This window comes from Anopheles cruzii, chromosome 3, assembly GCF_943734635.1.
Source record: "Anopheles cruzii chromosome 3, idAnoCruzAS_RS32_06, whole genome shotgun sequence".
Classification (NCBI taxonomy): Eukaryota; Metazoa; Arthropoda; class Insecta; order Diptera; family Culicidae; genus Anopheles; species Anopheles cruzii.
Window position 1 is genome coordinate 72,225,664 of NC_069145.1, and position 19,498 is coordinate 72,245,161.

Here is a 19,498-nt window from a genome sequence, read left to right on the forward strand (position 1 = left end):
CGAACGCCACCGCCGGCTGGATGAAGCTCCATTTGGAGCTTCCTGTTCGGGTCCACAAAATGTTGGCAACAATTCGCGACGCGACTAACGTTGTGGAAGGCGCGAAGGATAAATTTATAATCATAAATCCCGTCCGCAAAGCCTCATAAATAGGACGCCTCAGATGTGACACCAGCCCCGGAGCCGTGCCAGGATCACCGTTCTGGCGGCCGGCACCGGAAGTGGAACGAGCTGTTGCTCCGGCACTTCGAGCATCGCGTGGATACCTACACATGCGCACGGCTCGGTCGGTCGCCGTAGAAAGGTAGCCCGTGGCACGATGAAATAATATAATGACAATAATTGGAATAAAAGTTTTTATTATACATACATATCCTTTCGCCGGCGGCGCCTAACGGAGTCGTTCCGTGGTGCCCAGGTGCCGTACAATCCCGGCGCCAGACAGTCCTCGAGCCGTTAGGGCCTTGGGCACCCATTTTGAATTCCAGGACACCGAACCACAACCCGGGCTGGCTGGCTGGCTGGAGTTGTGATAATTTTTAATTAATTGTCAAAAGTAATTACCCACAATTGTTTGGCCACGGGCAGGGAAAAATGGCGCCCACTTCGGCAACTGGCGTCTGCGCGCCTTCTCCGGTGGCCAATTTCGTAATTCATTCGATTGTACCACCGACAGCCCACCCAGCATTCCGGGCGATACGGGCTCGGGCCGGACTGGGTGGCCCCCGGCGTGGAGTTGGTCTTTTTAATTTTTAATCAACGAATTGAAACCATAAATCAGAATTAACATTTTACCACCACCGGCAGTGAGTTATGTGCAAAAATGGTGTTGCGGCGGCCACCCGATGTAATCCTTTCTTCGCCGCGCCATCCGCCATCGTTTTGTGCCCCGCGTTTTGATCGGAATTTGTTTCTGTTTTCCATTGTTTCACCCGGATCCGTAGCTGAGCTCCGCAACGGCGGGACGAGGAATGTTCTGCTACCACTGTCCACCGTCGCTGCACCCGGCCGGACCGCACCCGCCACGGTTGCCGACGCTCGAGTATCCGTTCGCCCCGACGCATCCTTGTAAGTATACAACTATGCTTTATATACTCATTTATGTACACTTCAAGTAGCTCAGATTTTCAATACAAATATACAGGAGTTTCCTTTTAGTTTTGGAGTTTTGTTCAAATTTCAGAAAGTTGTGAAACAGTTTTCGACTGTTTCAACAGTTCGTTTAACGACTTCCGAAACAAAAAAAGGAAACTCTGTAAAAATATGTTGTATAGGTACAATTGAATCCTTTTAGAACCTATGAAAATTGTGAAATAATTTCCCGCATTCTGGTTTTGTTTAATTTTACTTATGTTAAACATGCCTTAAAGATCATCGATGCCTTAAAGATCACCCGGTACAGCGATTAGGTTCGACGCACACGACTTTAATCGCCATCGTTTGAACCGCTTTTCCGGTTCACGGCCAGCATGGATTTAGATTTCTCAAAAATAGAATTTCACCTTCACCGTCCGATAGAGAAAATCAATTATTGCGGTCAGTGCCGAAAGTGTTCGGTTTCTCGTCGTAATTCGCAACAACTGTAATCGCACTTGGCGTGGCGCACTGCAAATAACTGCCGGCCCAGAGAGGCAGAAAGAAGGAGAGGGCACCGTCGGAGAGGTACAGAGACGGGACAATCCAAATGTCGAAAGTATAGAGTTACGGGTCGCCTCCGGAGGGAATTGTTTTACAAGCCGAAGGGGAACACAATTTTCAAACTTTCAAACTGAGGGGGATTAGAAGCAATTACGTCCTCCTACACTGCCGGCCCCGGGCCTGGCCCGGCTCGTATCGTAACATGTGTCGGCGCTTGGCGTCGTCCTGTAATAATTTTTGGGGGCTATGAATTATTATCATATTTCATACATATTTATGCGGCCGTTAATTCAATCACAACTTCGACCTGCGGATAACTCTACTTGGCTTCCTATTTTTGGAACAGCTTCTTCTTCGGACCGGTTCGATTTCCGTGCCCGCGTCACGGGTCGCGATGGCTGCGAAATCAATTTCAAACAATTCCAAACTAACCTCATTAAGTATCCCAATTTTGTCGATGCCTAAAAGCCGCGCTGCTGTCCGTACCGAACCGGCTGGAGACGTCAAACTCAATGACTCGTCGGTGGTGCTCAATGTTTTTGGTCTTCCGGGTGGATAGCTCCACTGATTCCATTACTGTCACCGGTGATCCGAAGGATGCTGGCATGCGGAGTATCTCCCGTTGCATCTCCGCACGAAGCGTCCGCACATCAGACGTCGGGCGCACGGTTCCGGCTGCAAACCGCGCGAGACCGGACGTTCGATCTCTGATCGATTGGCCCAGAGGCTCCAGGTCCGGCTCCAGAAGGCTTTCAACGGAGCTGCTCCCGGTGAACTTTGATGAACGGCTGCAATCCACCGGTATTGGCCTAATTTGATTTCGTTATTTCTGCCATTAATTGAACTCGAAATGGGTCACCCCTACTCTTTCGTCCGGATCCGGAATCGATACGGCATCGGCAACCGTCGCATCGAGCAAGACATCTAATAACGAGTAATTCGATGAGTGTCCGGAGCCGGGAAAGCCTCTTGTGCCGCCGGCCTCTCGGCATGCAGCTGCAACTCTTGGCGAGAAGTCTTGGGACGACCCACCACGAACGACCTCTTCGCGTGGCGTTGTACTTCGCTTTTCGGAGGCCACCTCTGACTTCTGAGGCCTCGGTAATGCCATTAGAGAATTCTAATCTCGATGGCGGCCCAGCCCTGGCCTAGGCTCGACCGCGAACTGTGTGACCAAGATTTGGTCTCGAACGTCCCAGAAGAAGTCTTCCGGTTTGCGGGAAGTTACGGAACCCGCAGCCTGCGAGTAGGCCTCCCCCGCAGAGTTCCGAAAGCCAATGCTAATGGGTCTGCTAAATGACGATAATTCTTCCGAAAATCGACACTTCTCCCGGGGCACGAGGCTTACGGGGGGTTGGGAAGCGTCTCGAGTTACCGAAAACTTGTTCGGACTGGCCCGGGAGAAGTTGTTGGACTCCGGGCCTCCGGGACGCCGGGAGCTGGTGATCCCGAAATGAGTAAATTGAAGCACAACGTGTATAGCTTCTTCCGGTAGCGCGTGGCCGATGGACCGAGCCGGTTGAGTGGATAATTCATACGTGCGTTTTGATAAGAGTCGGTCACGAAATTGAATTACTCGCCCCGAAACCGTCCGGCATCGGGCTGTGGTGCTGTCTAGAGCCTAGAGATCGTGCACGGAGCGCCAACGGGTTAGCAGTGTGCTCGACCGTCGGCCGGATCGACATGACCGGTGGCCGACCTCTCTTCCGAGGCACATATGTTGATGAGTCCGAAAGTCCGTACCGTATCATCGTGACTGGCGCACGTAGCAATCAACAGCACATCATCACGGGGCCGGCCCCAGGTCCGGGCCGGAGCTGCAGAAGATGGCGAGTTTTAATTAATTTACCCCGTAATCAAATATAGAGGCATAATTTGGCGTAAAAATGGCTGCACTTTCGGTACAGTGTTTCGGGGGCGACCTTTAGGGCCCGTTGGCCAGCCTACGGATCGACCGACGGAAGTAGTTCCGAGTTTCGGACTCGGAACGAAGCGAGTGCGGCTTACCGTTGACATTCGCGACTCGCGACGAAGAATAAATTAGTGGGCCAAAGTTAATTACTTTGTGTGTTGCTGACGGGACGCACGGGAAGTGGATTTTGGGATGCTGAGTCGCGCATGTAGCGTGTGTTCTGTATGCGTTGACGTCGATGAGGGCATTAAATATGAGGCCAGCAGCATAAGAGATGATACATTATCGCGCAGTATCTGGTGTTGATTGCTCTGCGGTTGTCGGTTAGCAGAATGGTGCTATTTAATGAAGTTATTGCATTACTGTTCTATCTTCGAGACTGTCGAAATTGTCTACTTTATGAAGAATATTAGAACAATGTTCCAATCACTATGAACTAAACTGAACAATAAATGTGTTGCACTCAATAGTTGAACCATTGAGCGACTAAGGGACGAAGAAAATGTTCCTGTAGAAGTGAAGCACTGCAAATCTCCTTCAAATCATATTTAAATCATTTTGCATTATCCCATGATAGAGATGGATCTGATATTTAAAAAAAATCCGGTGCACCATCTGCCGAGCCTTCCAGCGAAAAGAGCATACCGTGGCAACCCTGCACCATATGCAAATCACGGCTGTGAAGCGGCTGCTTTTAACATAATCACCAGCGCCCCAGATTGATGTCACATCCATCGATCGATCGGCCCGATAAGCGCGATAAATCTTTCGTAAATCAAATAACAAGTGTCGCTCGAAAGAAAAAAGAAAAGAGAAAAAACTCTCCTCCCTTTGGCCCTGGCCAAATCCTTTCGGCGAAAGATAACGATCGATCAGCCCGGTGGATGTCAAATTGCATCAGACCGGCAGCGGTAATATGGTTAGTGTCTGATGTGATGATGGTTGCAAGTGGAACATCAAAAAGGACATCCGCCGGCCGAGCGGGCGGCCTGCCAGGTGGGGGTAATAGAAAAATAGGCCCAAATCAGATCGGAGCAATCGGAGGCACGCACAGGCCGGCGGACCCGGAGCCGGTGTCGTCATTTGAATATTTTATCCACTCGGCCAGATCGTTGCCAGTTGCGCAAAGGCGGCCTATAGGAAAAAAAAGAGCCGGAGGTAAATTGTCGGTGCGGTGTCCTGGTGGGTATCGTCCGCTGGGCTGGGCCTGCTCTAGGTCCTGGGGCTGCCCACGACTGCAATCCATCTCCCTGTTGGCCACGGCGACGACGACAACGACGACTGTTTTCAATATCAATTACGCAATTTGCATATTTTAAAACGAGATCAACTTACGGCGCTTCGAGGGACCAGGACTTCTGGGCCACTTGTCCTGTCCTGGAGCAGACTTTACATAAAAATGAAACTTGAGGGTTTTACGTGCCGACCCTGCCGGTTCGCCGGCCGGATTCTGCGCCGTTTGATGTAACGTCGCGGGTCGTGGACAGTCCGAAATGAGTCCCCGTAGCTTCCCGGAAACCACGAACGGGCTCGACGGTCCCCGACCGTGGCCGCGAGAGGGATCAAAAATCATGCCGCTGTAATTCAATTACGAACCGTATCCGTAATTTCCCCGCACGGAGGTCCGTGCCGGATGAACGATCTCAAAAGTTCGCGGGGGCCGATATGAATTTTTGAAGAGCTGTGAACAGCCTTCCCTGCTGCTGGCCGATTTTCGGTGGCGGTTTTGGGACGAATTGCTTGCAAAATGCAACTAAAATTAATCAATTGATTGAGAAACTTTTTTCCGGGGACTGTCCGTGCCGTCGTGTCTGTTAAGGATTCTTTGCGGCCACTTTTTCTGATGGTTGGTCCTAAAACCTGTCGAGCAGTTTTTTGTGCCTCCGCGATCCGGGATTATTTGTGGTTTATGTGGATTCCGGTGGTGGCGAACGTTGATCGTTTGCCAGTCCAGTCGCTAGCGTTCGACGAGGATAAAAACTCGTTACATTTAATTTTTAATTACGCTATTTTGTTATAAACTCTTTTTTCCACTTCATCCCCTATTTGGCTCGCCGAGCACCTGGCGGGTGGAACCAATTTTTCCGGATTGGCCATTATCGGACCAATTGATGGCCTCCATGGTCGCTTTGGTGTGTGTGTGTGAAAGGAAATTTATACATTTTAATGATGTTTTAACCGTATGCACAAAGTGTCGGCAAAAAGGGGAAAAAAAAGATAATTTAAACAAAATCAAACCCCGGCATAAAAATGTCGCCAACGTCAATCAATAATGGAGTGCGAACAAAATAACAAACTCGAACCCATCAGCGGATCGCGTGTTAGGATAATAATGAAAAAAGGCAAAGACTATAAAGAAAAAAATGAGGCCACAGGATAAATTACTTTTTCAAAATTATTTCCGGTTAAACAACGCTCAGATGAGCTTACGCTGAGGTCGATTTGTCCGCCACATTTCCCGGATGTGCATTTTTCATAAACCATAATCCGTGCATACAGTTTAACTCAAACGTTTGGCCGCATGGTACCGGCGTAGAGGCGGCCCTTGCTGTCGACCTTCCCATCGTTGAACCTGTTGTCTGGCATGTCTGGTTCGACTTCACCGACCGTTCGCACGAAAGTGGCCGTCTCCGAGCGGCCATCCCAATCGATCAGCGTCACCGTACGGAAGGTGCCGATAAGAAAATGACGATCGTTGCCTTTTACCGGCACGATGAACCCAATCACCGGGAAACCCTCTAGAAGATCACGTTTTGGAGGTTGGAAAATAACACAGCACACCAGAAAAGGGTACACGTCACTTACCAACGGTAGCGTTGTAGGTTTTGTTCTCTGCGTAGTCATAGCGATGGATGGATCCGCCGTAAATATCGTTGTAGTACAGACTCTGGCGCTCCACATCCCAGTGAGGACCTACCGAAAAGGAAGCACAATGATCTTGCACTGCTGGCACCAAAACCTGTGGCCCGTCGCGGTCACAATCTCTGGCACGCACCTTCACCGAGCACCGACAGTGGCGACGGAAGTTGTTCAACCTTGTACGAGGACATCGCGATGATGGTGGACGGTCTTGTTTCCAGCAGGTTGCTACGATCGAATAAACCGTTGGCCTTCTTCGAGTGTTTACTTTTATACTTCGCAGCTCCATCGGAGCGTTACGGGCGATGCTGTCAGTTGCTTCGGCTACCGTTATCAGTAACGCGTGAGCCGAACCGAAAACGCACCATGCCGCGTTATCATTTCGGTTTCGGCTCAAGAAAAGACATTAAAGGATGTGCTGTGGTGCTTATCGATCGGCTATGCTGAGCTCAAAACCGGTGACATGCTTGGGAACGGACTTCGGGCGTGTCGGGTTACGGGATGGCAGATAGCGAAGTCCACGAAGCGCTGAGTGCGGTAGAGATCGTTGGTTTAGGATTTTTTCTTAGTTCCTCATACCCAGGAGCTAGGTGATAGGCATTCAAATCTTCCCAGCAACACGCGTCCGTTGATAGTGAATGAGGGTGTTGAATTTTTTTTTTAGGATTCCCTTGAGACGTGTTCGGTACAGCGTTTGATAAGGTTGCATTGAATGAAACGGTCGTTTTTTGAACCGAAAATCAATATCTACGCCGAGACCGCGGGCGACCGAGTTTCTTGGGTAGTGTTGGGGTCGGTAGTAAAGATTACGCTGGCAGCCGCACTCGCAATGAAACAATCGTAATTCATTTTATGACCACCATTTGGCCACTGCGAAGATCAAGTTCAAGAGCTGCAGCCGTTATTTAATGAGTATTTGATGTGCCTGTGCGACGCGCCGCGAAGATGTTTGTTTACGTGAGGCTAATTAATTTATTTTATACCATTACAGAGTGGAATTAAATTATGGTGTTTACCAAACACGAGATTTAATGGAATTTTTATTAAAGTCTGCCTATCAGTGCAATGAATCGTGTGTCACCGCACGAACATTCCGCTTCAATCGTTGAATTGAACAAGTTAAACCCTTTATAAATTCTCTGTAAAATGTAATGTAATGCAGAACAATTAATTATTATTCATGTTGACGACACACTGACGGCATGTTGAATTTTGTTAAAAATTTGTTCATTAACTGCCCCCCTAAATTAGCACGCCAAGAATGGTCGTAACATTTGTCAACTTTTAAATCGGAGTCGGTGACGATTCGGCACCGGCCGCCGTTCGCCGAAATCACATCAACATATCGCGCCGTTTGATGTTGTCTGATAATTGATTCCCTTTTGCTGGAAAAGTAATTTGAGTTCTGCATAAATCATAAGCCCCGTGCGTTCATTACAGAGACAATCTCAATGCCAAGCGAGCGGCCACCCGGGGCTCGGGCCGCCCTGAAAGTGGTTCAGATTCAATTATCGGTACCATGCCTATGTAATATGGTAAAAACACGGACACGAACCCATATCGCCCGACCGCCCGGTACTCCGAGAGCAAAAAATCACTGATTAATATGTGCGTTGGTTTCACTTACTTACCCAAAATGCAATAATTACCCTCGTTGGGTATGCTAATTTATGCTCGAAACTTTCATCGCCGGTCGCCGCCAGCCGTACCTTTTGCCGTAAACTTGACGACTTTTTATTCGATTGCATTTCAATTCGGTCGCCTCACGTTCGGCTTCCGGCGCTCCGGATTGCAATTTTGATTTGAATTTTGTGGCTTTTAGGTTTTTTTCTGTCGGTGTGTGTTTTTTGGGGCACACAACAGGGCGGCGGTACTTCACGCTCGCTCCACGGTTTGCGGCAAATGTTTACGGGCGAGGCCAGAAAATGTTGGCCATCGTAAAACAGGAGCGAACCGGAGAGCATTACGGAGCCATTTTCTTTATTTTATTTGCCAGGGTTTTCCGCCTCTCGTTCGCTTTTCCGTCCACCGCTCTGATGGCGCAGACTGCGGTGCGCTGCGTTTTGATGAAATAAAATTTTATCATCATCATACTTTATGAGATGTAATTTGCATTTTTCACTCCCCCGCGGCCCCGCTCGAGAAAAGGATCCACACCTACAAAGGATCACCCACCGAGTGGTCCCTAATACATACGCGGGGACACGAGATGACTGACATTAAGCTCCATTCGCTGGAGACAGCCGACGAAAGAACGGAAAAAAGGGCACGAAGCAACGCGAGAGCGTCCTTGGCTGATACTTCTCTCGGGACGGAACGGTCGCGCGTATTTACAATTCACCGGGGGAATGCTCGTCGGTTCTTTGGCTCACCACCGGAAACGCTTCGCAAACGGACGGAGCGCATCCGGACGCACCGGGTGCCCGGGGTGTCACAAACATCACTTTCACATCGTGAATTAGTAAATTGCCAGCATTACTGTGGCTCGCGCTTCCCGTTTTATCTCTCCGGGGCCCCGGGCTGATGCGCCGCGCTGAAATCATGCATTTTTAACCGCCCAAATGAAATAAAACTCAGTTTAGCTCATTTTAATGCACTTCGCGCGAGTTTTTACATGCCAGCTCCCGCAATAAACCACGAATTTCCTCGCAATACTCGCACCGGACCCGGTCCCGGACTAGTATTGTAACGGTGGTAATCGTGCCGGTTTGAAGTGCTGGGAGCGCGAGTGGAGTGCGGCGGCCTGGGGCTAAGTGAATTTTGGCCAATAAAAACGGTAAACCGAATGGTGAAGGCCACGGTGGCTAAATTGTTTTTAGGTTTTCTTCTTCGACAACGTCAGCGACAACGACGACGATGACGTGGCTCGTCCGCGTGACTCGTCGTTGCAAATGCGTCGGTCGGAAGTAAATTACGGGCGAAAGAAACATTTTTCGGAACCATGAAAAAGTTTACGAATTTTAAGAAGTAAAATACGGAAAAAGAAAATCAATTAATCTTATGCAATCAAGTTCACCTAAAAGTCAGCAATCTGCATAAGTTACGGCACGAAATGCGCCTGCAAGTATGCAAGCGGAAATGTACAAACATTTGTCTTGTTTGGTATGTTCCCTTCATATTTCCTTTCGTAGCTTTATTATAAGTGGATGGCAACTTCTTTGTTAACCTTTGTGAAAAAAGGCAAACATATCCAGTAATTGAGATATTAGGGCTAATCAACCAATTCTTCTCATTAGAATGGCGTTATATCTTCCGTTTTAATACTCTTTTGTTGTATCTTGGCGACTCCTGACGAATACTTTCTAAGCCTTTTTTGTTGCTTTGAATATTGACAAAAAGAGTCTAACAAACCGCTAACCATATCTTGAATATATCATTATATCATCGACATGTTAAACAAAGAGTGTAAGAAAGGGGTAACTTTATCTTAAACAATGGAGTCATTAGAAAACTGTTTTCTTGTTCCCAGGAAACACTCAGTTTCAGTCAACAGTTACTGTCGAATGTTCCGCAGACAGTATGAAGAACACCCGTAAATTGAATCATAGAAAAGACAAAGACACTGCCCAACAATAGAACACCCGGAAATGAAACATAAAATCGAGAGACAAACTTCCCTCGGTCCGGTTCACAGTTTTCCTTCTTCGGCTTTCGTTTGTCTGTGTGACGGACCTTCGAATGGCGAATGATAAAAGCAAACCGTACCAACACGTCGCCAAATTGGTTTGCCCGAAAGTGGGCGGAGTTGATTACGAGTTTTCCCGGTTCCCCCACGGGAAGGAAAAAGAATTCGTACTTCCGTACTCACTCACAGCGGAGTGGACAAATGTACGCCGGGACAACGCCGGGAGCACCCCGTAGAAGTGCGGCGGGGCATTTTCGCGGCGACGAGGCGACGAGAAGTGGGCATTAGACCACTGAAAAGAATTATGAAAAAATAAAAGATGAAACCAGTCCGTATCCTTTCCGCAAACGTTGGCCGCTGCTCGTTCCCTCGGAGATCCAGTCCTCTGGCGGGCGTCTTATGAATATTGCAATGCGGAGCGCCGGCGAAAGGCACGGCGGCATAAAATCATAATCCGAATGAATACATTTTTATCATTTGGAATGCTTTTTTTCTCATTCTTCCCTCGGATCCTCGGATGCGACGACGACGACGGCGAACTGGGAAAGGTCTTGTTTTTCCATTTCGAAGAGCATTTTCGAGGATGCCACTTTGCCGCTCCAGGAGTTTATTTTATTCCACTTGTGTTTGTTATTACCGTAATTTTTACGCAACAATGTCGGGCCTGGCAGTCCCCCGAAACGGTGGATCGAGAAGAAATGGGAAAAAGAAATGGCCGCAACCGGAGTGAACATTTTTCCTCTTTAATATTATATCGGGGATAATTTGCTAAAACGATATTCAAACGAAGTAGAACCCGGGCCCCGAGGGCCGCTGTCCCGTCCGTGTTGCGATGGGAGTGGCGAAACGGAGAAACGAATTATGAATTTTAAGAATTCAGATACCGGGACATGTTCCCGGGGAGCGAGCGCCTTCGGGCCCACTCGGGCTCGGATTAAGTGCACGGAACGGAACGGAAGGAAAAGGCCCGCGTGCCGATGAGTGGGCAACGGGGCAGCGGCAAGGAATCCGATTTTCCGATGAACCAATGCCTTTTTGGGCAGAAAAAGGAAAACAAATTCGATCAATTATTCAAACATCGCGCTGCTCTTAGCAGAATGGCCGATTCGAATTGTGCCGCAGTTTTCTGTTTCACCAACATTATATGTTGTCACCGGGGTGTGTTTTTGACGTCTTTTGCATTTTTCTTAAGATAATATTTAAAAACAAAAGATCAACAATAAATTGAACGATGACCTGGTTCGTGTTTCGATCATTAATCTCCAAAAACAAGCCTCGATAACAAACGCCCAACGTTGTAGATCAAGATTAATGAGCTTTGGCAGGTCGGCAACGCTGCCGTTCGTATACTATTTTCCAACCTAATTCCTGCTGATTGTCGCCAAATGATCGATCATCAACGACCAGGATGATTTGGGTATGGTTTCTCGCGGAGACATGTGTTTCATGTCATGGCCGCTTCGTGTCTGTTCGAAACCAACCGCTGGTGGTGGTGGCCACCGGAACAAAGTTTCGCCACTTTCGGGCCAACGATGCGCCGGCCATCGCTTGATTAGCTCAAGTGATTCGTAAATTAAATTGTATTCACATTTATTCAAATCAATTCGATAGCGGCGCCCAAGGCGGTTGCTGCCAAGTACCGAGACGGGGCCGTGTGAGTAGAGTGCGTGCCTGGAAGATGGGCCTACGGCCAGGGTGACGATCGTGACGATCGTCATCGTATTGATTGTCTTTCTCCCGGTGATCCAATGTCCTCGTTTGGGTTGGTCCTAAGCCGAAGCCAGCCACGATCCGCGTGGTCCACAGTGAACTAATTAATCTTAATTATGACTAATAAAATTTGTTTATCATCCGAATTAGGCGCACCGAACGGGACGGCTATTTGAATGTGAGGCACAGGCCGTTCGGTTGATTAACTTACAAATGCATGCATTTCACTCACGCACGGTGTCAAGATCCCGGCATCCCGTCAGTGCCGCGGGCGTGAAATTTCGTTCCGTTCCCCGTTGGCCCGTTGGCCCGTTGGCGACGCACAGGACACAATTGAGCGATTGAGTTGACGGATCAATTAGTAAGCATTCCAACTTATGGGGCTTAATTGGCGTTAATTAATTTATTTTCATCTATGTTGTTTTGCATAAGTGCTCAATTCGATTGACGATGGCGGTTCGCTCTTCGCGCCGTGCCGTGGGAATGTGCCGAACCGTTATGCTTAGTGCTACGTTCCAGAAAAGGGTGGCCATTTTTTTTTTCATTTTATTACGAAACTGAAACACTGGACAGAAACAACCATGGTCCCGGGTCAACAGATGAGTATGAGGCGACACAACCAATAAATGGAAGTTACTTCACAACTCCTTCGTACCGTAGGAGCCGTGTTGTACTTGGCGACCAATCGAAAGGCGCCACCGGTCGGTCGGTTGGCGCTTTATTTGATTAATTATTTAACGGATTATGCGTTTGATGTTTACTGTAAATATGCTTTACATACATACACACTCCGTGGTGGCTTAACATTTCCATCCCGCCCCGATTACGCCTAACTGCGCCGCTGTGGGTTTCCTTTATGGATAATTCCTTCACGCGTTCACGAAGCCCTAAGACCGGCCGGGGGCCCCACCAGGCTACAGTAGGCTCTTTCCCTAATGAAAATCGGTTCAGAGCCGAGCGGAAACACACATTCCGAACGCCCCAACATGTATTTCAAATAGAGAGAGAGCGAGGAGAGAGCGCCCGAGAGAGAGAGATGGAAAGAAAGTGATGCAATCGTGAGCTTTATTGAATTAATAATTTTCACCGTCGCGCGTCGGGAAGGTGAGTTTGATTTCCCATTTCATTATTTACATCGGAGAGTCTCGGATGCCCCGGAGGGTGCTTTCTTCGACCACCGGATGCCTGGTGCTCACACACACCCAACCTTGGTTGAAACGGCTGGCTGGGCGTAGAAGTGTCAGTGATGCTAGGGCACAAATCCAAGCATCCCTGCCACATTCGTGCTAAAACACGTGTTTTAGCTAATTTGATTTCCAGCTCTACGGTGCGAACGGTCAAGCCGTGTCGGACAAATCGGATCGAAATGCTAAACCGGAGTCCCGGAGCAACAACCTGGGCCCCGGTTGACCGGATGCTGACAAGCAAGCAAGTCAAACCTCCCCCGGAAACCCATTAGGCAATGGTCTTGCTGGGGTTCGAAGACTTTGCTTCTCAAAAACCAAACCGGACGGTGAGAAACTTCTCCAAACAGGGCCGACTCCGACCACTCTCGGACTTGCGTAGAGAAAGGATTTAAAATGCAATTAACCAAATCACCGACGACGAGCTGACCCACCCGACGGTGGGTGGGCTGGGTTGGGCTGGTTTTACTGCAATATTGATCAGCTCCCGAGCATCAGCAACACCGTCGGTGTCCGGCCGTCGATAAGTCCCCGCAGATGCTGTGAAGGTGATGAAACGCTCTCACCCTCACCGGCCCATACAGGATGCGCCAGCCAGCCAGCCAGCCAGGTGTTGGCCGGGGTTGCTTGACGGGGTTGAAGTCGTTTGCCATTTAATTGGCATCACTCATGCACGATAATTAGATTGGAACTTTGTTTGATAATTAAGAGCCGGTCTTCGCCGTCATCACCGTGAGCTAGCTGCGGCCGCATCGGATTTCCATTCGCCCCGGTTGCAGCCCGAGAAGAGCTTTCCCGCGTCCAGGTTGGGACGAGTTGTGAGAGTGAAAATTAATTTACAGTACCAGGAAGCAAAGGAATCACTCACAAGCAGCATAATTGAATCGCCACCCTCTGTCCCAACCGAACGGCGTCATTTTTTTCCGTAACCCTTCCGTGTAACTTTTGCAACCCGCCGTACCGTACCGCGGCCGTGTTTGAGATAAGAATTAGCAAATTAAACAGCGCAAATTACATCAAAAAGCTTGAGCAGCATGCTCCTTGGCGTAGGGCTTCGGGTTCGGTGTTGGTAGGTTCCCGGCGTGGAATCGTTCCCGTGTCGGTGCGCTAAATCACGTAACCAAACACTAATATTGCCACAGAAGATTAAACTTCCCAAACCCGGTGCTCCTCGGGAGCCGGGCGCTTTCGGCTGGCGTTCCGGCTTCGTTCCGGTTTCATTTCATTTGGCGCACACCGTTGGTGAATTTGAATTTCAAAAGAATATCAAAGAAACGACCCACCCAAAGTGCTGACCCAAGGTTTACACACTTTCCTGCAGCGAACGTCGAGACTACGGGCTGAATTATAAATTCCACCAATTTATGTTCCTACCGAGCGCGCGTGGCAGGTGAAAGTTAATTTGCCCCACCGCCCATCGCTCGACTCTTCTCGGCGTAATTGGCGTAATTTTTGGCGCTCAAAGTTAGTGCGCCGTACACGCCAACTCACGGGGATTGAGGTGATCATTTTTTGGCCGCTCCTCGAAAGGCGCTTGGCGGTTCTGCTGTGCTACGGTGGCGCGCTAATTCGATAATTGGAGAAAGATTAGCGCTAATGAAATATGATCAAACGCGAATGAACTGACAGTTTGATCCGTGGCACCCGTGGCACGTGTTTCACAGCGAGGCGCAACGTTTGCGATCGATTCGGTTGTGGAAGCACTTAAATTAACTTACTCTAATAGTGTGTTTCCGTTTTCTGCACTCTTCTCAATTTCAGCAACGGTGGATTCCGGCCCGTGCTCGATAATGGACAACCGAGGACTACGCCGCCACTGTTCTTGCCGCCGCACCTGGCATCGCTTAGCTCCCAGTTCAATCCGCCACTGTTTCCGAGCCTAAAAGGTTAGTATTGTCTGTGTTGAGTTTGAGAAAAGAATCTTTTGAAAGTAAAATGGCAAGTTGCTGTCAAGTAATTCCTATTGCATACTTTTAGGCGTGCTTAAATGTTGGACTTTTTCTCTCATAAAATTCGAGGACATTGAAACATTTTCAATGCTCATTAATAACAGAAAAATTAATACTAATTTAATCGCCAGTTTATTCCTTAAACTCACTGAAACATTCGTCAAAAGACGCCACTTCGAAACGGCGACGCCAGCGACGAGCTGAGACCGCCGCGTGGCCCACCAACGCGCCGGTCGAAAGTGATGCTAATTAATTATTCACGGCGCGCCAATATTGATAATTTAAACAGCATCAAATTACACTCTAACGGCATGATGGTGGTGGCCAAAGGCCGGGCTCCGTCGGTCCCGTCCGCCCACCAGTTTGTAAATCGCCCGTTCGGGTGGGCCACGGGCCCGACATGGAAAATTTAATAAACGAAAAGCGAAGGCAATCAGCTGCACCTGCGGTACCCGGTGGCGACGGTTCATCGGGAGCTTTTTCGCGCCGGTACCCTGCCGCCGGAAGGAAGATGAGGCCACAAAATGACAACCATTTTGCGTTTGCAGCTCAACGCGCACCGACAAGGAGCGTACGGGCGAGTTCAAAGGCTCACGCGTTAGACACCCCACGGTTCACCGAAAACGGTGCGGCCCCGCTTTTTGGGGGGCCCCAGCTCTGTGTAGGACTCATAAGCATAAGAAGATTAGTTTTCTCCCCCGGGGTGGCGGCCCGGCCAAACCGGCAGGATGATTGAAGTGCATCATCCGGCGGACGCAAGACACACGATAGTTTCCTTGCCTTGGCCTCCCCCCCCCCCCCTCCCCCCGGGGGGCAAAGGGGGGGAGGTGCGAGTCGGGGCTGAATTATTCATACACGATCCGCACCCACCGGTGTCTTGTGGGTTTTCTTTATCGTCCGTATCATATTCGGGTCGGTTGCTCGGTACACAGCTTCGGAGAGATCGGTGGGTCTGGTCCCCCACCGCGCGTGGAACCACTTCATCGGAAGTGGCATCCGCTGAACGCCACGACGCCACGACGGCACGACGGCACGGCTCGCTCAGGAGTTGTGTAAAGCAATTTTCCCGTGCATTAAAATGTAATTCGGTTTCGCGGGCGTGCGGGAAAAGATTTATGCTCGCGATACCCGTATTAGTCAGGAGCCGGCGTGGAGTGGAATGGCGCCTTCGGTTGATTGGAATGGGAGTGCTTGGTGCTGGGAAGCCAGTGGCCCATTGGCAAAAGTATAAGCGGTATAAGAGATTGGTTAGCTTGCGTCCTGCTCGCCGCAATTCGATTGGCCGCTCGATCGATCGACCAATCGATCAATGTCAAACACACCACAGCACAGCAGTATCAATAATGTTACACTTTCATGAAAATTACTTTCAACCAGGAGCTCGAAAATAAATTATAAAAAGTATATCCAAGTCTAATAATATAAGCAACCCCCGGCGCAGCAAAGCCTTAATACTTGTTTTACGTAGAAACTCCCACAGCACGGGCGTTGATTGAAAGTAATCACACCGTAAAAGTCTGCCGTAAATCGGATCGTCGATACACTCTCCAGGCCACTGTCGCCCTGGTCGGATGGTTGCCAGCACCGTTCAAGGCTTGCTTCATGATTGCTTCATGAAAGATTTACTTCCATTATGACTTTGTCGAATGGGGGCCTACTACGATAAAGATGACGACGATGATGATGATGATGGTCGGGCTCGGTCGGTTTGCTTCTAGTTACCCCATCAGCAGCAACTCGTAGTAGGCCTTCCCCAACCAACTGCTCAAAAAAGCCAAGCCGGGAACAATGTCGATGCCGTTCCCGCAGCCGGTTTACGTCCTGTAAGATAGGGCACTTTTCCACCTCATGGCACACCGGAACCGAGGCCACGGGCCCGTACATCCGCCTCGCCGGGGGACGGGCGGCGAATCGCCTTTTAATTCGTTTACCGGCAGCAATATCAAGTTAAGACACCCGTAAAAATAAATTTAAATTTCATTACATCCGCTCCGCCGCCGGGACGGCTTTTATGGGCCAAAACTTTTCCAAATTATCCACCGCAACGCGCGGGAAGGTAAAAATTACATTCACGCGCGCACACGCGGCAACACCGAGGAGCGCGGCGCGACACAGGAAAAGTGGTGCCATTTTGTTGGTTTAATTTTCACACAATTTTTACTCCCGCTCGGTAGGCAGCGGCAGACCGCTGACGGCTCAAAAGAATTCCTGCACAGCGAAGGGAGACCCGGTGGAGACGCCACGCAGCCCGACAGTGGAGGCGCCAATGGAGACGCCTGGTGCCCGACGCTCCTTTCGGTGGCCAGAAGTGGAAACGCTTTGTTTTTTACCGGTGTGCCGGACACCGTATTCGCACTCTCGATTAAAGTTTAATGAGATGAACCATCCTGCCAGCCCAGCGTTTGTCCGGAGGGCGATTGTTTAGGCAAATTGAGTTACAGAAAATTAAGCGGATTAAACGATAACCGGTGAACCAGGGCGTACCCTGGGCCCTCAAGGCCGACGATCGATTTTTTGTTCAGTGTCCCGTCGACTTTTATGGAATTTATGCCTCTTCATAGTGTACCTTAAATAATTGAACAGCATTTTCTCGGAAAAAGTAACACTTCTTTAACATTCTTTCGCCCCGACAGCGGCCTTTCCCGGGCTCTGCTCGTGCTGCCCGGCCAAGGTACCGGCAACGTCCTCCGGAGCATCGTCCGTCTCACCATCGTGCACCTCTTCGTCCACCTCACACTCGCCGTCATCGGCCCACCACCACTCGACGGCCGGGTCGGCCCTGTCGGCCATCACCAGTTCCGTGTCGGGCACCGGGTTGCCGGATCCGCGGTCCTCGTCCGTCGCCGAACTGCGCCGCAAAGCCCAGGAACACTCGGCCGCCCTGCTGCACTCGTTGCAGGCGGCAGCCGCTGCCGGACTGGCCTTTCCCGGGTTCCACTTGCCACCACTGTCGCTCCACTCGGCCCTTAGCAGTGGCCGAAAGCCGTCGGATTTTATCAGCGATCTGTCGATGCACCACCACCACCATCACCATCTGGCGGCCGGTGCGCATCATCTGAGCGGACATTTGGCGAGTCTCCATCAGCATCATCACAACAACAACAATAGCACCGCCGCTGCTAACAACAACACCAGCAGCACGAACCCGGCGAACCACAGCCCTTCGGCCGGGTCGATGCTGGCCACCGATGTGCCTCGTTCGCCCCGCACACACACCGGCTCCGGTGGTCATGAGAAATCGGATTCGAACGAGTAATGCCTCTCTATTTCAACTAAATTTTGTGCAAAACGCACAACGTCGTGTGTACATACGTTCCGAAGGTGTTTTAGCGGCCATTCCATGTTTAGTGTTCTACGGGAAGTAAAATAGAAATCCGTTCGCAATGAAGAGCCGAAGTTGGTGGCGTAGAGTTTAGAATAAACAGACAGGTGATCATCCTTTTCGGCCACTTTCGGCCAAGTAAAACGGTCATTATTTATTCTTTCGGTTGCTTCAGGTCGATTGTTATACTAAGAAACAATAAACTCGTGTTATCATTTGTTCCGTGATTATCATAGTTATAATTTTGTACGGATTGTAGTTATTGGAAAAAGGACATGGAAAAAGGTATTTGTACATAGCGCGCCCGACACACAGTATTCTCTAGCAATAAACGTACGAATAAGGTAAAGCAGCGCAGTTCTGAGGCACGCCTTCGACACGCGGTCCCGTTCACGTTATTCCGTATCGTCTCACGATATTCCGATCAATCAACAGTATAACACAGTTCGTAAGCTTCCCGTAAGTAGGTCAGTTTCCTCTTCCGCGAGGCCGCAAATAATGGTAGACATAAGATTTTACTGACGGCCACGTGCGATTTCCAGTGTCCCAGTTCCGAACCCGAACCGGAGAATACAAACAACGCAAACGTTAATGAAGAGTGTGGCGAAAAGTATTCTAAAAGTAACTTTCTCCGAAGCGATGCGTCGTCGTATCGATTGAGTGTACAGAATTGGTTCGAAAACCCGAGAGTTTAACGCACTTTGCATGTAATTCAGTAGAAGCAACACACGAGTTCGTCAAATACGAGCAAAGCGCAACGCAGCACGCAGCCCACGTGGGCCCGAGGGCTGGCGAGTTTGCACTAACAGTCAGCCGATCAGTTCTAGTTCACTAACAATACAATAACACAATAAAACGGAACATATTCAAAACCAAACGCCAAGAGTTGTTCTTTCAATCCGATACGAATAGCCGAAAATGGTCACCGTCTCTGAATCCCTTTACGAAGCTCGTTAAGCTTTATTCGCTTGAGAAACAATAATTCTTGTCTGGCTCAGCACAGAGCGAATTCCGAACTAACATCACAAACGTGTGATCAATACAAACTATAAGCCTTTGGAAGTTTCCGCAACAAATCCTTACTTCACGCATCGCACGAAAGAAAAGGTGTAGAGAACCTAACCGATGCATATTTTTCCACTGAAGTTCAATTTTTGTGGGGGCCATCGCTTAAGATTTTCATGGTAAACGCTGTCGAAAGTTGTCGGCCAAACATCGACTTGTATTTCGAATTGAAAACGAATTAAGACCGAATAGATGCCACATATCAGCAATTACATTTATTTACAGACAGTAATA

General features: G+C 49.3%; 1 protein-coding gene across 1 annotated transcript; it reads left to right on the forward strand.

The window, feature by feature from the left end:
- The first annotated feature begins 971 nt into the window (after positions 1–971).
- On the forward strand, positions 972–18,133 carry LOC128270920 (MOB kinase activator-like 2). The gene is made up of 3 exons (XM_053008345.1): positions 972–1,114; positions 14,690–14,814; positions 17,511–18,133. Exons 1-3 carry the CDS (start codon positions 972–974, stop codon positions 18,131–18,133), a joined length of 891 nt encoding a protein of 296 aa, XP_052864305.1.
- The last annotated feature ends 1,365 nt before the right edge of the window (positions 18,134–19,498 follow it).

What these genes read in the sequence shown, in the direction of transcription:
- LOC128270920 (XM_053008345.1), top strand. Translation starts at nt 972, where the DNA reads ATGTTCTGCTACCACTGTCCACCGTCGCTGCACCCGGCCGGACCGCAC. An exon ending in CTCATTTATGTACACTTCAA is followed by an intron (nt 1,115 to 14,689) that starts GTAGCTCAGATT and finishes TCTCAATTTCAG; the next exon opens with CAACGGTGGATTCCGGCCCG. An exon ending in ACTGTTTCCGAGCCTAAAAG is followed by an intron (nt 14,815 to 17,510) that starts GTTAGTATTGTC and finishes TCGCCCCGACAG; the next exon opens with CGGCCTTTCCCGGGCTCTGC.